General features: G+C 28.6%; 1 protein-coding gene across 1 annotated transcript; it reads right to left on the reverse strand.

Annotated features, from left to right (window-relative positions):
* Nucleotides 1-10,605: 10,605 nt before the first annotated feature.
* Nucleotides 10,606-13,177, reverse strand: LOC145635132 (protein FAR1-RELATED SEQUENCE 5-like). The gene is made up of 5 exons (XM_081686416.1): nt 12,972-13,177; nt 12,536-12,862; nt 12,297-12,444; nt 10,848-11,724; nt 10,606-10,802 (listed from the first exon to the last, which is right to left on the reverse strand). Exons 1-5 carry the CDS (start codon nt 13,175-13,177, stop codon nt 10,606-10,608), a joined length of 1,755 nt encoding a protein of 584 aa, XP_081542542.1.
* Nucleotides 13,178-16,820: the final 3,643 nt, after the last annotated feature.

A 16,820-nucleotide genomic window follows, 5' to 3' on the forward strand; every position in this document is an offset into this window, starting at 1 on the left:
GTGGATGTTAAACCTTCAATTGTAAATACACGACCTCGTAGAACTCGTAAACCTGCTGCAAGTTCTAGTCAAGTTGTTGAAGTTGTAAAACTTGAAGAGGGGTATGAAATTTCTTCTTTTATTACTTATTTGTTATATATATGTGATTAAGGTGTTTGTTAAATTTATCAAGTTACTTGATAGGTGTTACTTGTAAATGATAAAGGTATTACTAGTTAAGGTGGTGTTGTATAAGAAAATTACTTGTATAAGTATTTTTTTTTTTATGGTTAATTGTTTGTGTTCAAGATTGTAGGTGTTACTTATTTAAAAATGATTTAAGTTGTTAGTTGTTCTTGTAAAGGGTTTTATTAATTATTCTATCAATTCATTGTTACATTTTATTTTTACTTTTTTTGTTTTACGGATGTTGAATTTATTAAAATTGATAGATATTACATTAGGTCATTTGTTATACGAGAGTGATGTAAGGTTTTTTTTGTTTAATTGATTACTTATTTGTTTGATATGTATTGTAGGTGTTACTTGTTGTATAAAGTGTATAAGTGATTAAGTTGGTGTTTTTTTTAAGATGTTACTTATTCTGTCAAATTAATGAATACTATATTTCTATTTTTTTTTTGGTTTTAGGGAAGATGAAATTGTTTTGCGTAGTAGACCTTCTGGTATTATGGATTTATTTAAGAAGTTAAGTGAAGATCAAGTTAAAGCTGTAAAAGCTATTGGCTTTGGGAGTTTACAGTTGATTAAGTTGAATTCATTTCCAACGGAAATGGTTCGTTGGCTCTGCAGTTCTTTTGATGCTGAAAATTGTAAGTTTAACTTACCTTCTGGGCAGAGTTTTCAGTTAACAGCGGCTGATGTTCATGATGTTTTTAAGATACCAATGGGAACAAAAGATGTTCCTATTTCAATTAAAAGACAGAATTCTGACTTGAAAACAAATTGGAGGAACTTATATGGATCTAAATCTCTAGATATTTCAGTTCCTCTTTTGTTGAATAAGATGTTAAATGATAAGGAGATGCAGAAAGGAAATGACGAGTTTAAAAAACGCTTTGTTATGTATGCAATGGTTACTTTACTTGCTCCTACATCAAATCGATCAGCTGACTTCAAATTGGTTTTAGCTTTGGAGGATACTAAGCAAATCAAGAACTTGAATTGGTGTGAATACGTTTTAGATGATTTGTGTGACAAACTGGGGAGTTGTTCTCCTACTCAGAAGTATGTGCCTGGTTGTATTCTGTTGTTACAGATTTGTTATTTTCATAGGATTCTGGTTGAAGGGTTTTCTGTTAATAATTCTTTGCCTCTGATTAAGCATTGGAATGATGAATCTTTTAGAGATAGTTTGGTAAAGGAAAATGGACACTATGGTCATGGAACTTTGGATGAGGATACATACCCTGTGTCTGAATTTGTTGCTGCAGATGTGATTGAGAATGTAGAAAAAAAGAAAGGAAAAAAGAAAGACTCTGATGTTAGTGCTGAAAAGAAAAATTTTCAAAAGAAAAATTTTCAAAAGGAAGAAGTAAAACAGAAGGGAAAACAGAAAGAGTCTGTTGAAAAGAAAAAGAAAAAGGAAGTAAAAAAACAGAGTTTGAAAAGGAAAATTGATTTTGATGATGCTGAACAAAAAGAACAGCAAAAGGAAATCAAGAAGAAGTGTTTCTTAAGGAAGGCCAATATTTATATTGGTCAAAATAAGATTGATGATGCAAATGACAATGGACAGAAGACTGATAAGATTGATAATGCAAATGAATATCAGAAAATTATTCAGAAATATAAACTTTCTGATGTGTCTCAAGAAGAGAATGAAAATGACAATGTATTGAAAAGAAAGCGATTGAGTGAGAAGAATATTGAAATTGAAAATATAATTGCAAAATATAAGGCTTCTTTATTTAAAAATGATCCAGATGAAGGTTTTGATGTTAATGATGGAGCTGCTGATGGAGTTGTACATGGAGTAAGATCTGATGATACTGAACAAATATTGGATGTTGAAGTTGTTGATGGATTGGTTTCTATTGGAGCTGATGCTGTTCAAAGTTTGGATATTGCGGGTTCTTCTCGTCTTGTTTCATTTCAAATCCCTTCTGATATTCAAACAAATGAAGAAATTTATCAAGTTGCAAAGAATGTAAGTTTTCTTACTAGTTTTTTATTTGGTTTTTCTTGTTTTTATTAGTTTATTATTTACTATTACTTGTTATAGGTTACTAGTTATAATTTCCCGTTTATTTTAATTATAGGTTACTTATTATAGGATATCTATTTATTTTTGTTTTTGTGTTACTTGTTTTAGGTTACTAGTTATAGATTACCTGTTTTATATGTTACTTGTTATAGATTACTTATTATATGTTACTTGTTATAGATTACTTGTTATAAATTATTCGTTTTAGGTTACCTGTTTTATATGTTACTTGTTATAGGTTATTTTTTATATGTTACTTGTTATAATTTTCCTGATTATTCTAGGTGTAACTTGTTATATAAAAGTCATTTATATAAAAGTGATTAAGGAGATAGGTGTTATTTTTTATTAAGGTTTTAAATGTTACTTGTTAAACTTTGATTAAGGTGTTTACTGTTACTTGTTTTGTTATTACTTATTATTTTTTAGAGAGATTTTTTGTTACTTATTTTGGAATTAAGGGTGTTACTTTTTTTGGTTTACTTGTTATAGATTACCTGTTTTATATGTTACTTATTATATAGGTTACTTGTTATAGGTTACTTGTTATAGGTTACCTGTTTTATATGTTACTTGTTATAGGTTACTTTGTTATAATTTTCAGCTTATTCTAGGTGTAACTTGTTATATAAAAGTGATTTATATAAATGTGATTAAGGAGTTAGGTGTTATTTTAATTAAGGTTTTAAATGTTACTTGTTATACTTTGATTAAGATGTTTAGAGTTACTTGTTTTGTTGTTACGTTTTTTTTAAAGAGATTTTTTGTTACTTATTTTGGGATTAAGGGTGTTACTTGTTTTGGGATTACTTGTTTTGGATTTATTTTGGGGTTAAGGCTGTTACTTGTTAGTTTTTAATTGTTACTGATTATGGGTTACTTGTTTCATCATTTGTTGATGGTTACTTGTTTTTTTTTTGTTTCTTGTTTTTGTGTTACTTTGTTTTTGTGTTAATATGTTAATATCATGTACTTGTAGGATGTGGAAAAAAATTACATGCTCATGCAGAGGGACATGAAGTTAATGTCCTATCAATTTGAGCATTACATTGAATCAATGAAGCAACAATTTAAACCTGTTGAAGTTCATTCTCAACAACAACAACAAAAGGAGAATTCTCCTGAGTTATCACAATTAGATCCAATATATAATGATTTGTCATTCTGGGATCAAATTGATAAGATAGTGAAACAAAACATTGAAATGAAGAAAGTTGTTGATGAAATGCCTTCATTCAAACTGTTTGCTTGCCCTGATCCTGAAAGTGAATCACTTGCAAGTCGGTTCTCTTTTGGTGGGTGTCAGAACATATTAAAGATGTTGCTGCTGAACCAATTTTTGTTGAACAAGTTTATTTTTCTGATGATCCATTGGGTGCTTCTCGTGCAAGAAAAGTAGTTGAGGACATTGTTCATTCTATTAATCTGGAACAGTTTAATCATAATGCTTCTACAAATGATGCACAAAAAGAAAGATCTGTTGTTGCTGATGTACAATTTGGTAATCATTCGGTTGATTCTGCTGCAAATGCAGAAACTTTTGCACAGTCTATTTCTGGTACACTTGTACATGATTCTGACATTAGAGGTCCTGTTTCTACTTCAATTTCAGATGTTCCTGAAGCTGGCAAGAAGGCTATTGTTGTCTATAGTCCTGTGGTCTCAAATCAAGATATTTTAACAACTAGCCAAGAAAATTTTGAAGTTCAAGCAAGTCAAGATGTTGTATTATTATCTAGTGAAGATAATGTTCAAGTTGAAACAACACAAGAAATTTTTCAAAGTCTCGAAAGTTTAGCTACGATTTCAAGCCAAGAACTAGCTACAGCTGAGATTAATCCAACTGATATTGTTTTGTCCAGTCAAGGATTAAAACCATTGTATCAGGAGAATTTTCTGGATGAAGGTGTTATTCATGTTTTGTCTCAGGATAAAATTTGTAAAACTTCTGATGTTCCTAAAGAAGTTGTTCATCTCTCAACTAAACAATGGCTTGAAGAACTTAGGGAGGTGCAGAAAAAAGCTACTGACAAGGCACAACCTGTTGAGACTATTGATACCACATCCAACAAGAAACAGAATACTAAGAGAAAAATAACTCAAAAGAAAGATTCTACTAAGGCAAAAGGAAAAAAGAGAGAAAGAAAAGAGGAGTTGCTTTCTTTTGTGGCTGGATGTACTCGTGGAGAATCTTATAAAATTCTTAGGAAATTTTGGGATGATGAAGGGAGGCCTGATGGTGAGAAGAATATTATTTCTGATGATACTATTGTACAGTCTGCTGAATTATTTAGTTGTGATATTAACTGTGGTGCATATGGGGGTTATAAACTACAGTTAATCTCAAAATTTATGAGGCTTAACTGCAAGAGAGTATAAAAAATGAGGAGTTTAAGGCTGATGGTTGCTGATTACTGTTTCCTTACAAAATATTCAGAATTGTCTGATTCGTAAGTTTCTTTTTTATTTTTTATTTTTTTTGTATTGATTACTTTATTATATGATGACTTGTTTTACATATTCTGAAGTTAATATTTTACCTATTTTTATATATTACTTGTTACATATATTTTTTATTTTACTTATTCTAAATTTAATATTATATTGGTTACTTGTTGTATATGTTACTATTTTAGCAATTATTATTTGGTTATAATATATGTTACTTGTTAAATATATGTTACTTGTTTTATATATGTTACTTGTTTTGTATTTTATATGGTACTTGTTTTAGCAATTATAAATTGTTATTTCTACCTGGTTTACTTGTTTTATATGTTACTTGTTGTATTTAAGTTTTTTATTTTAGCAATTATAAATGGTTTGTTATACTTATTGTGTGGAGTTAATTGTTAATATGTTGTTAATATGTTACTTATTATATGGTGTTACTTGTATCATAATTGTCTGGTGTTACTTGTTTTAGTAGTTACTTTTCTTTTTGTTCATGTAAATTTTGTTACATATTATATGGTGTTTCTTGTTTCAGCAGTTTATTTAAGTTACTTATTGTTTATGCTTTAACAGGGATTTGTTAGTGTACTTTAGTGAATTCTATAGTTTGCCTCGAGAAGAATTTTTGACGTTGTTTCAGAAGGAAATGATATCAAGTTGAAATTTGGATTGTTTTTTTTTATCCTGCTGAATTATGTTGAGGCTAATAAACAAAATAATGAGAATCCAAGATTATTTTTTGGTGGTGAATATATGGTAATATATTACTCCTTTTTCTTTTTCTTTTTTCAGAATTTAATTTTTTTTGTATATATGTTATACAATGGCATTGTTTGTTTATACTTACTTTTTTTAAATATTTATATATATAATACAGTGGCCTCTTTTATGCTGTTTATATAATGGAGAAGGTTGTATATATGAGAAAGAAGTTTTTGGAGCATGGGATATGTGGATGGAATCTGTTAAATGTTGTGAATTATTTGATGCTGTGTTGGTATGTGTTCTCTTTACTTGGTTTTTTTTTTTTTTGATTTTTTTTATTGCTTATATTGGGTTAATTTGATAAAAAAACTTGATACTCTGTTTTTTTTTTTTGTTATAGAATTTCATACCAATCTACTATGGAAAACATTATTCTGCTGTTGTCATAAACTTCATAACTGAAACAGTAGACTATTTGGATAATCGTACTTATTCAATGCAAGTGGAAGTTGAAGACAAAGGCAAATCAAAGAAAGGAAAAACTGCAAAAAAATGGAAACTTTCAACAAATTTTGATGAATTTCACACAGAGTATTATACACTCACTTGGTACATAGTAAGTATTCATAAATTGGATTCTTTATTTATAATAATTTTATAATTTTATAATTTTATAATTGTATGTGTTTATTGTATTTTTTATTCAGTTACTTATTTTTGGGTTTACAGGTTTTTGTGGATACTTGTTTTTGGGGTTACTTATTTTTGGAGTTACTTGTTTTGTGGGATTACTTGTTTTTGGGGTTACTTGTTTTTTGAGGTTACTTGTATTTTTGGATTACTTGTTTTTGGGATTACTTGTTAGGAGTTACTTGTTTTTGGGGTTACTTGTTAAAATTTACTTATTTGGGGGGTTACTTGTTAAAATTTACTTATTTGGGGGGTTACTTGTTAAGAATTACTTGTTTTGTGTGGTTACTTGTTTTTTGGGGTTACTTGTTTTTGGAAAAACTTGTTTTGTAGGGTTACTTGTTTTTGTAGTTACTTGTTTTTTGTGGTTATTTGTTAAGAATTATTTGTTTTTGGGGTTATTTGTTTTTAGGGGTTACTTGTTAAGAGTTACTTGTTTTGTGTGGATACTTGTTTTTTGGGTTACTTGTTAAGAGTTACTTGTTTTGTGGAATTACTTGTTTTGTGGGATTACTTGTTATGAGTTACTTGTTTTTGGAATTACTTGTTATGAGTTACTTGTTTTTGGAATTACTTGTTATGAGTTATTTGTTTTTGAAGTTACTTGTTAAGAATTACTTGTTTTGTGTGGTTACTTGTTTTTTGGGGTTTACTTGTTTTTGAAGTTACTTGTTAAGAATTATTTGTTTTTGGGGTTACTTGTTTTTTGACGTTACTTGTATTTTTGGATTACTTATTTTTGGGATTACTTGTTAGGAGTTATTTGTTTTTGGGGTTACTTGTTAAAATTTACTTATTTGGGGGGTTACTTCTTAAGAATTACTTGTTTTGTGTGGTTACTTGTTTTTTGGAGTTACTTGTTTTTGGAGTAATTTGTTTTGTAGGGTTACTTGTTTTTAGAGTTACTTGTTTTTTGTGGTTACTTGTTAAGAATTATTTGTTTTTGGGGTTACTTGTTAAGAGTTACTTGTTTTGTGGGATTACTTATTTTTGGGGTTACTTGTTTTTTGAGGTTACTTGTATTTTTGGATTACTTGTTTTTGGGAATACTTGTTAGGAGTTACTTGTTTTTGTGGTTACTTGTTAAAAGATACTTATTTGGGGGGGTTTACTTGTTAAGAATTACTTGTTTTGTGTGGTTACTTATTTTTGGGGTTACTTGTTTTTTAAGTTACTTGTTTTTGGAGTTACTTGTTTTTGGAGTTACTTGTTTTTTGGGGTTACTTGTTTTGGGAGTTAATTGTTTTTAAAGTTACTTATTAAGAATTATTTATTTTTGGGATTACTTGTTTTTAGGGATTACTTGTTTTGGGGGTTACTTATTATGAGTTACTTGTTTTTGGAATTAATTGTTATGAGTTATTTGTTTTTGAAGTTACTTGTTAAGAATTACTTGTTTTGTGTGGTTACTTGTTTTTTGGGGTTTACTTGTTTTTGGAGTTAGTTGTTAAGAATTATTTGTTTTTGGGGTTACTTATTTTTAGAGATTACTTGTTTTGGGAGTTACTTGTTTTTGGAATTACTTGTTTCTGGGGTTACTTGTTTTTTGGGGTTACTTGTTTTTGGGGTTACTTGTTTCTGTGGTTACTTGTTTTGTGTGGTTACTTGTTTTTGGGGTTACTTGTTTTGTGGTATACTTGTTTTTGGGGTTACTTGTTTGTGAAGTTACTTGTTTTATGGGATTACTTGTTTAGGGGTTACTTGTTTTTGGGGTTATTTACTTGTTAAGATTTACTTGTTTTGTGGAGAGTTTAATTTTTTAAGAGTTACTTGTTTTTGTGGGATTACTTGTTATGGGTTACTTATAATTAGTTACTAGGTTTGGGGGTTACTTTTTATGATTTACTTATTATGAGTTACTTATTACGAGTTACTTGTTTTGTTGTTATTCATATATCTGACATTTTATTTCAGATAAACAATTAATTGCTGATAAAAATATTAGTATTTTTGATTAAAATATATTTATTACAAACAATGTTAATTTAAAAAACAATATACATTCCATAAAAAAAAAACAATATACATTAGTACCATATTATGCTTCAATAGGAAGCTTATTTATTATACATAATCTTATAAATAAACTTATACATTAGCACCATTTTGTACATCTGTAGGAAGCCTTTCAATACCATCAGCATTAAAAACTCTAATATAAATGGAATTATTATCATGATAAATATCAAGTTTGTCACCAGGAACAATGTTGTTAGTAGACATGAAGTTTTCCCATTCACGATCAATTAAAACACCACCACACTCTCCTGTATCTTGTTCTACGATTATCACTCTAATTTCCCAAAATCTGCCTTGTCTACCATTATTACCGCCGTAGACTCTAACATGATTTCTGAATTTTAAAAGAAAAGTTCTCCATTCTCCAGGAAGTGGCTGAAATAAAATAAAAAAAAAAAGAATTTATTAAATTTTTACTAAAACACAAAACAAATGTATAAATTTAAAACTTAATGTATAATATATTTACCATACTATTGCGATGAATTGGTCTGACTTTAACAGAACATTTTTCTTTATTTGAATAGAAATCAGCCATTTTTCCTTATTTGCTAAGAATATTGTATTGTAGAAGAATAATATTCAACCTTATATAGAAATAATATAGGCTGTTAGGTTGTTAAATTTAAATCTTTTAATAGAAAACCTTGGTTTAAAAATAGAAAACCTTTATTTTTAAACGGCCTTTATATAGAAAATGCTATGTATGAACAACATTATTAACCTGTAATTTAGTCAGATTACCTGTGAAGAAATTATCACTTTAGTCAGGTTTTTTTTTTTACTTTTAGATCATATAATTAATTCATTTTTTAAATTTGTATGACTTTTTGATGAGGGAATAAATTACTTTTTTGTGTTTTATTGAACTTTTCCAAGATTTTTGTTTACTTTTTTAGGGGTTACTTAATGTTGTTTGACTGGTTATGGGTTTATTTATTTTTGGTTACTTGTTTTGAGGATTACTTTTTCTGAGTTACTTGTTTAGGGGTTACTTTTTTGGGGTTATTTGTTATAGTTTAATAATTATATGTTACTTATTTTATTTTGGTGTTACTTGTTCTGTTTACTGTTTTTTTTTTTTTTTTTTTTTTTTTTTTTTTTTTTTTTTTTTTTTTGCAGAAGTTGTATATATCAAAATATTTGGTTCTAAAAGGACATGATAATGGAGAATCTGTGAAGAATTTTGATATTCGTATGATTCCACTTGACTCTCAAAAGTGTACTGTGGAGACATATGATTGTGGGGTGTTTTGTTTGTACCATTGTGCTTTATATGAAGGAAACGCGTTTATATGTAAAAGTTTGACTGAGGTAAACATTTTTTTGTTTAAATTTGGTTGTTATTTTTAAGTTAATTACTTTATGTATAATTTATTTTTAACATATATTATTTTATAGGCATTGGAGAGACGGCGTTTAAGGGCAGAAATATGTGCATCTCTGGTATTGTGTAACTTAAATCTAAGAAGAGATGATGTTTTAGAAAGTTTGAAAGATTTTGGTGATAAGAATGAAGACATATATGCTGAAGTCATACTTAATGAAAAAATTGAAAAGGCTAATAATATGGCTGAGCAAGCAAAGAAAGCTAAAAAAGCCAGTATGTTAAAAAAACAAAAAAAAAGTTTAGAGTTGAAGAAAAAAGTTATTGAAGGTAAAAAATTGTCTGAAAAAGAAGTAGATGATGGCATTGGTATAGAAAAGAAAGAAGAAGACTTGCTGGTTGCTGCAACCATTGCTGCAGAGAAAATGGCAGAAGAGGCCAAGAAAAAAAATGTTTCTGTTTATTCTATGTTAGCTGCTCAAAGGTTTTTGTCCAGAAAGAAGTAAAGAATTTTGTAAAAAAAATTTATTAGATAACTTTAGTGAAGTTTGTACTTACAATTTTAATGTCATGTTATGTTTTGAAGTATTAAAAAATGATGTTACTTGAATTTTTCTTTTTATATATTTTACTGGTTTTATTTATGTTACTTGTTACATATTGTTATCTGTTTTAAAAATTATAAATTATTTATTCTACTTATTGTGTGCAGTTAATTGTTAATATATTTTACTTATTATGGGTTTTACTTGAAATTTTCTTGAAGGATTACTCTTTAATATAATATTGCTTTCTATATTATTTGTGTTATTTGTATTACTTAGATTACTTGTATGAGTTAAATTACTTGTATGCATTATGTTACTTGTATCAGTTATGAGTAAGGTTACTTGTTTTTTATTATTATTTTTTTTTTTTGAAGACTTACTTGTTTAATATTTACTTGTTATTATACTTAACATGAATAATAGGAGAGTTACTTGTATGAGTTATTAGGGAGTAAGGGAGTTACTTGTATGAGTTATTAGAGAGTAAGGTTTCTTGTAAGAGTTTTGTTAATAGTTTACTTGTATTTATATAAAAATAGGATGGAATATAGTTACTTGTTATATATATATTGCATAATATGAGATTTAATAAATAATTCAAAATTTCTATAATATAAAAATTAAATAAAAATATGTAAATCAGTAATTCAAAATATCTAAAATAACTTTGGGTTTTGAACTGGAGTTATTGTTCCAAATTCTCTAGAATTTCCTTTAGCTTGCATAGCCTTTGTTTTTTTTGCTTTAGGTTGTTTGCCTTTCTCAAAGTGCCCTTTTATTCTTTTGCTTCTTCCCTTTGTGTTTGCTTTTTCTGGATCCATAACTGCAGGGATTTCTTCTTCATTTTGGTGATCTGGTGAAGCCTGTTGCTGATCAGTTGAAGACTTCTGTGGATTACTTGTAGCTTCCTGTTGAGCAGATAAAGTTTCTTTCTCTTTCTTCTTTTTCAATTCCTTTTTGAATTTATCTGCCTTCTCTATTATCATTTTGAACTGTGCTTCAACCAATTCTCGCGTTTCTTTGTGGTCTTGACATTGTAAAAGTAGATTGTAGCTTCTTCTAGCCATTGTGTGACGCGAAGGCCTTAATTTGTCTGAATGAGATTCTTTTTCTGCTGCTTCATCATCTTTCTTTTTCCAGACATGTGCTTTTGCCATTTTAGACCATCTTGATGAAATGTATAAGCTAGGAATTCTTGTCACATTATGATGATGTAAAATCTTTATACAATGATAACAAAGCCAACCAATTTCTTCAAAATTTTTACAAGAACATGCTATTTTATTTTCAGCTTTGTTAAATGTAACATATTGTCTGCTACTTTCATCATACTCAATCTGCACCTGATAAAAGTAAAAATCTCCCACAGTAGCATGATGATATGTTATGCATCCAATTGAGTACATGAATTCTGTTTCAAAATATCTGAAAATAGTTTGAATGTACACTTCTGAAGCATGTTTAAGTAATCCAATAAAAGGAATACTTGAGGTTTGGTTAGAATTTGAACATTTAAAATCAGCATCAGCCTCATTTTTTCTCCACCTCTTCACTGTTTGATTGAAAATTTTGAAGAAATCTGTGAGGCTTGTGTTTTTGTTGGCCTTAAACCCAACTGCATTATTTGCACTTTCACTTCTTTGTGATGATAGTATACCAGCAGAAAAAAAGTCTTTACTTAATGTTGTACACCATTTTTCTCTCAAACCATACAACCTTTTGAACCATTTATTGTTTTCAAGTTTGTATTTGACAATCATAGAATCCCAGCATTTCTGTAAATTCAGATTTATAAGTAATGATTTAGAATAAAAGTGAAATTGTTGTTACTTGTTAAAAATATATATTTAATAGTTACTTGTTAAAATTTATGGTTACTTGTTAAAATTTATAAATAATAGTCACTTCTAAACTATTCAAGTAATTATAAAACCATTATAAAAATTTATAAGTGTTACTTATAAAATATACAAGTAACTATACACCTAACATCATACAGATACACATAACATCATACAAGTAACCATAGAACCATTACACGTAATCTCTTAATTATAATGGTTACTTGTATTATGTTACCTGTAATAGTTACTTGTATTATATGGTTACCTGTAATGAAGTTACTTGTATTGATGTTACTTCTATTATATAATTTCTAGTTAGGTTACTTGTATTATATGTGTTGTATTATATGTTTACTTGTATTGAGGTTACTTGTATTTTATAGTTTCAAGTGAATTTACCTGTATTATGTGGTAACTTGTATTAAGGTTACTTGTATTATGTATTATATGGATATTGTATTAAGATAGCTTACTTGTATTAGGAAGATAGTTATAAATGTTACCTGAAATTCTTCCTCTGTCACACATCCTGAAAGACATTTATTGAATGCATCTTTGAATGAGGTATCTCTTTTCAGTGCTCCAAATCTTGATACAGCATTCTTTATAAGATGCCAAATACATAATCTGTGTCTTGAGTGAGGAAGGACCTACAACATTGTGAATAAATTATACTGTTAAAATTTTGTTGTTTTTTAAAGAGTTGATCTTACTGAAATTATAAGCTAATTCATAAATTAACGATTCAATTGCTTTAGACATTGCCAAGTCTTGATCTGTAAATATTGAAGCAGGTTCACTACCTCCCATTGACTTTTTAAAAGTGTCTAACACCCACTCAAAAGTTTCTATTTTCTCATCAGCAATAAAAGCACATCCAAACATTACATTCAGCCAGTGATTATTGAGACCAACAATAGGGGCACAAATAAGGTTATATTTTTTTGTCCTATATGTGGTATCAAACACAAAAACATCTCCATAAATTTGAAAATCTTCCTTCATTTTAGAATCTCTCCAAAAAATAGTAGTGAGTTTATTTTCATTTTCACCACCTCCTAACTTAAATTTGAAAAAGAAATTCAGAAGTTACTTGTTTTGGTAATAGAAGTTACTGCTATAAGTAAAAGAAATTAATAGAATTTAGTTTACTTAATATTATTAAAAGTAGGAGTTACCTGAAGAAGAAATCATCATCTTTAGCTTGCCTTTTGTATAATCTATCTATTACTGTTTGTGCATCACCTCCTTGAATTTCTTTCATTTTCTTCCTTGAAATGTAATTGTAATGATCCATTATAGTGTGTCCTACAAGTTCTTCTCCACCAGCTTCACTACTTATTAATCTAAAAGCATCTGCTGGTCTTAACCCACTGTCTGCCATTAAATCAATAACTTTTTCTTTTTCTTCTGTTATCTTTCTCTCTGATCTATGTAAATGCTGCCAAACACTTCTTGTCAACTCATGGTTATGTGCTATAACATGCTGTTCAACTACAAACATTCTTTCTTTGTTTTTTTTGCTCTAATGAATGCATTGCAACCAGTCCTAGTATTAGGTACTTGATGTGTTCTTTTTTTCTTTTTTTTTTCACTTGGTGGAGGGGGTGTTCTTTAACCTTTTGGTACACATCTGAATCCTTCTTTAGAACAAACAAAATCTTTTCCTTTAATTTCTCTGTGTTTCCCTTGTGTATACCTTGTTGTTGAATGTCTTATACTAAATCCTACAACCATAGCATGAAGCCTATATTGCTCATATATTTAATCCAAAGTTAAGGCTGTAAAACCTAGTAGACTTCCTGCAAAATCATCCAATTGTAGTTCAGCTTGATTTCCACTTTCTTCTGTCAATGTGCTATGACTTGTTTCTGCAATACTTGTATTCATTTCTGCAAATTATAAAATGAATTTAGGAATATATAGCTTGAAATTGACACAATAAATAGGAGTTATAACATCTAGGGTTGTTTGTAAAATTTTTATTGTATAATATGAGTTTACTTGTTATGGTTCACTAGAGTTACCTGTAATTTTTTTAAAGAAGTGGATTACTTGTTTTCCAATGGTTACTTATGTATAATCTAAGGTTACTTGTTAAAAAACACTAGGGTTACTTGTTAGTTTTTTAAAGTATAGTTACCTGTTGTTAGTTATTAATGGAGATTACTTGTTATATTTTTTTGAAAGATGAGTTACTTGTTAATTTTTGTTAAGTTTCAGGTGTTACTTGTTAGTTTTATAGGGGTTACTTGTTATTTTTAAGAGTTACTTGTTAATTTTTACCTGTAATGTTTTTAAAGTAATGGATTACTTGTTTTATAATGGTTACTTGTATATAATTAGAGGTTATTTGTTAGAAAGCACTACAGTTACTTGTAAGTTTTTTAAAGTAGAGTTAGCTGTTGTTATTTATTAATGTAGAGTTACTTGTTAGATTTTTTTGAAAGGGAAGTTACTTGTTGTAAGTTATTAATGACATAAAAATGTTGGGTTACTTTTTTCTCTAGGGTTACTTATAACGGAGGTTACTTGTTATAGTACATAAGGGTTACTTATAAAGTTTTTAAAGTATAGTTACCTGTTGTTTGTTATTAATTTCATTATATGGGGTTACTTGATACAGTACACTAGGGTTACTTGTAACCTTTTTCAAGTAATACATTACTTGTTATCCAATGTTCCCATGTAAAAAATCAGCCATTACTTGTAAGTTTTTAAAGTAGAGTTACTTGTTATATTTTTTGGAAAGAAGAGTTACTTATTGATAGTTATTAATGATATAATATGGGGTTACTTGTTATAGTGGATTACGGTTTCTTGTAAGATTCTTCAAGTAAAATTTCTTAATACTTGTAAATTTTACAGAATTCAATAGAGTTACTTATTCATTCATATTTTTTTACTTATTAAATAATAAACACAATGTAGATTTTACCTTGTATGTCGTTGTTGACGTCACTTACTTCAATTTGTTTGTATCTGTGTTCATCTTCCGGATCCAATACCTGATTATTAGTTTGAATTTCGAGATTCATCAATGAATCCTCAATTTGCTCCATCTCTATTGATTCATGCGAATCAGGTAATTGTTTGAACTCTTCTTCCATTGTTATTCTTCAATTTCTGGAATAATAATGGATCTAGTTTTCGGCTCGATTTTTCTTCGTTTTTATCGATTTTTCTGGAAAAATGAGTTCGCCGCAATAAATGTTTTTTCTGGGTTTTAGGTTTTAGGGATTTGTGCGCGTCTTTCTTATAGTCATTTAGTATGTTTAGCGCGTGTTGTTCAATCCCATTATGTGCGATTGGACTCCGTTATTTCGCTGACATGGCAGCAGGGCGCACCATGTGGCCTGCTGCACCAAAAAGGCGCTGTTTAATTATATTGTAATTTTGTAACAAATTTTTTTTAGGTAAAGATAATCAAGGTATATTTAAATAATTAAAGATAATCAAGGTATATTTAGTCAAAGCTATCACCTCCCAATTCACGGAAAACTAGCTACACGTATTTTTTTTTGGTAAATAAATGTTAATATTCTTTTCTTTCCGTCCAAAAAAAAATGTTAAAATTCTTTTTAAAATTTTATCTAAAATCATATGACCACCTTCCTAATTTACAGTTATTATCAATTTGAGATCTTCAACCTTCCACAATGGTGTTGTATATATTTGAGAGCTTCAATATTCAACAATGGTGGATAAATAAAAAAAAGTATAATTAATATTACATAAACATAAAATCATAAGATATAATACAAGCCATATCCTTTACATGAAAATGTTTATGAAGATAATCTGATTGGTGATAATCAATAAAATATTATAGTTATACATTAATTTTATTAATTTCTTATAAACTTTAGTAATCTATGGTTGGATTTTAAATTAACTACGCCCGACCGAAAGATAAACTATCAAAATGAGGATGAAGGTTTTAGCAATTTAATGTTATAATTTGGAAAAAAAAAATATTTACCCTTTAAAAGTAATGAACCAAACAATCCTTTGTTGACTGGACGCTGACTGGTCGCTGATTTGTCATGACTTAAATGCATGTAACTTTGATTTTTTATTTTTAAAAAAAAAAAATTATTCAAAGGCTAAGATTAAGCAATAAAAAATATCAATGGTTCAGATTAAGTCTCTTATTATAGTCGACTATAGTCGTCCGTAATCGTCTGTAGTCGACGACTACGCTAGAATCAGTGGCGGATCCAGGATTTTACAGGTGCTAGGTCACCGTTACCCATCGACCGCATACCAATCATAATTAATGCATTAATATTCTAAAAGTTAATTAAAAAAAGACATTCCAAAAATATTAAATGTTACGGGGAAGGAGAAGGATAATGACAAGTCACTAATGAAACTACCAAAAAATTTTCTAAAAAAAGACATTCCAAAAATATTAAATGTTACGGGGAAGGAGAAGGATAATGACAAGTCACTAATGAAACTACCAAAAAATTTTTGAACAATGACTTTAACAATGTACCAGTTTGAGAACTAAGTAGGTAGTGGTAGATATATGTAAAAAAAAAAAAAAAAAAAAAAAAAAACCGTTGTCCTTAGGAGTCATACCCATAACCTTTGGCAAAAAAAACAATGCCTCCCACCATTACAACACTAAGCAATTACTTGTATAATTGCATTGTTAAATGTTTATATATTACATCTTCTTAATGCAAGAAAAAAGGAAGGAAAGTAGCTTCCCCTAGGAGTCGAACCAGTAACTTTAGTCTAAAAATATGAAGCCTCCACCATTGGACTACGGAGTACATATCATTACTAGTTGCAATATTTAATATTTAAACCTTCTCTGTTTTTGTGCTAGGTCACGTGACCTACCGTGCACAAGGGTGGCTCCGCCACTGGCTAGAATCATCCTTAAATTAATTATGTACTCTTATTCTTGATTATCATTTTACAGGAAAACACATTACTTGGTAGTTGGTACTATTGTTAGGCCCATAGGAGTATAGGACTGAGGAGAATACATCGTATTAGCTTCATTATTTTCA

The sequence above is a fragment of the Chenopodium album genome, chromosome 6, assembly GCF_948465745.1.
Source record: "Chenopodium album chromosome 6, dcCheAlbu1.1, whole genome shotgun sequence".
NCBI classification, from domain to species: Eukaryota; Viridiplantae; Streptophyta; class Magnoliopsida; order Caryophyllales; family Amaranthaceae; genus Chenopodium; species Chenopodium album.

Coding starts and splice junctions, on each gene's coding strand:
- LOC145635132 (XM_081686416.1), bottom strand. CDS start 13,177: ATGGCAGACAGTGGGTTAAGACCAGCAGATGCTTTTAGATTAATAAGT. Junction 12,863..12,971: donor GATGATGATTTCTTCTTCAG/GTAACTCCTACT, acceptor TTTCTTTTTCAA/ATTTAAGTTAGGAGGTGGTG. Junction 11,725..12,296: donor TGACAGAGGAAGAATTTCAG/GTAACATTTATA, acceptor CTGAATTTACAG/AAATGCTGGGATTCTATGAT.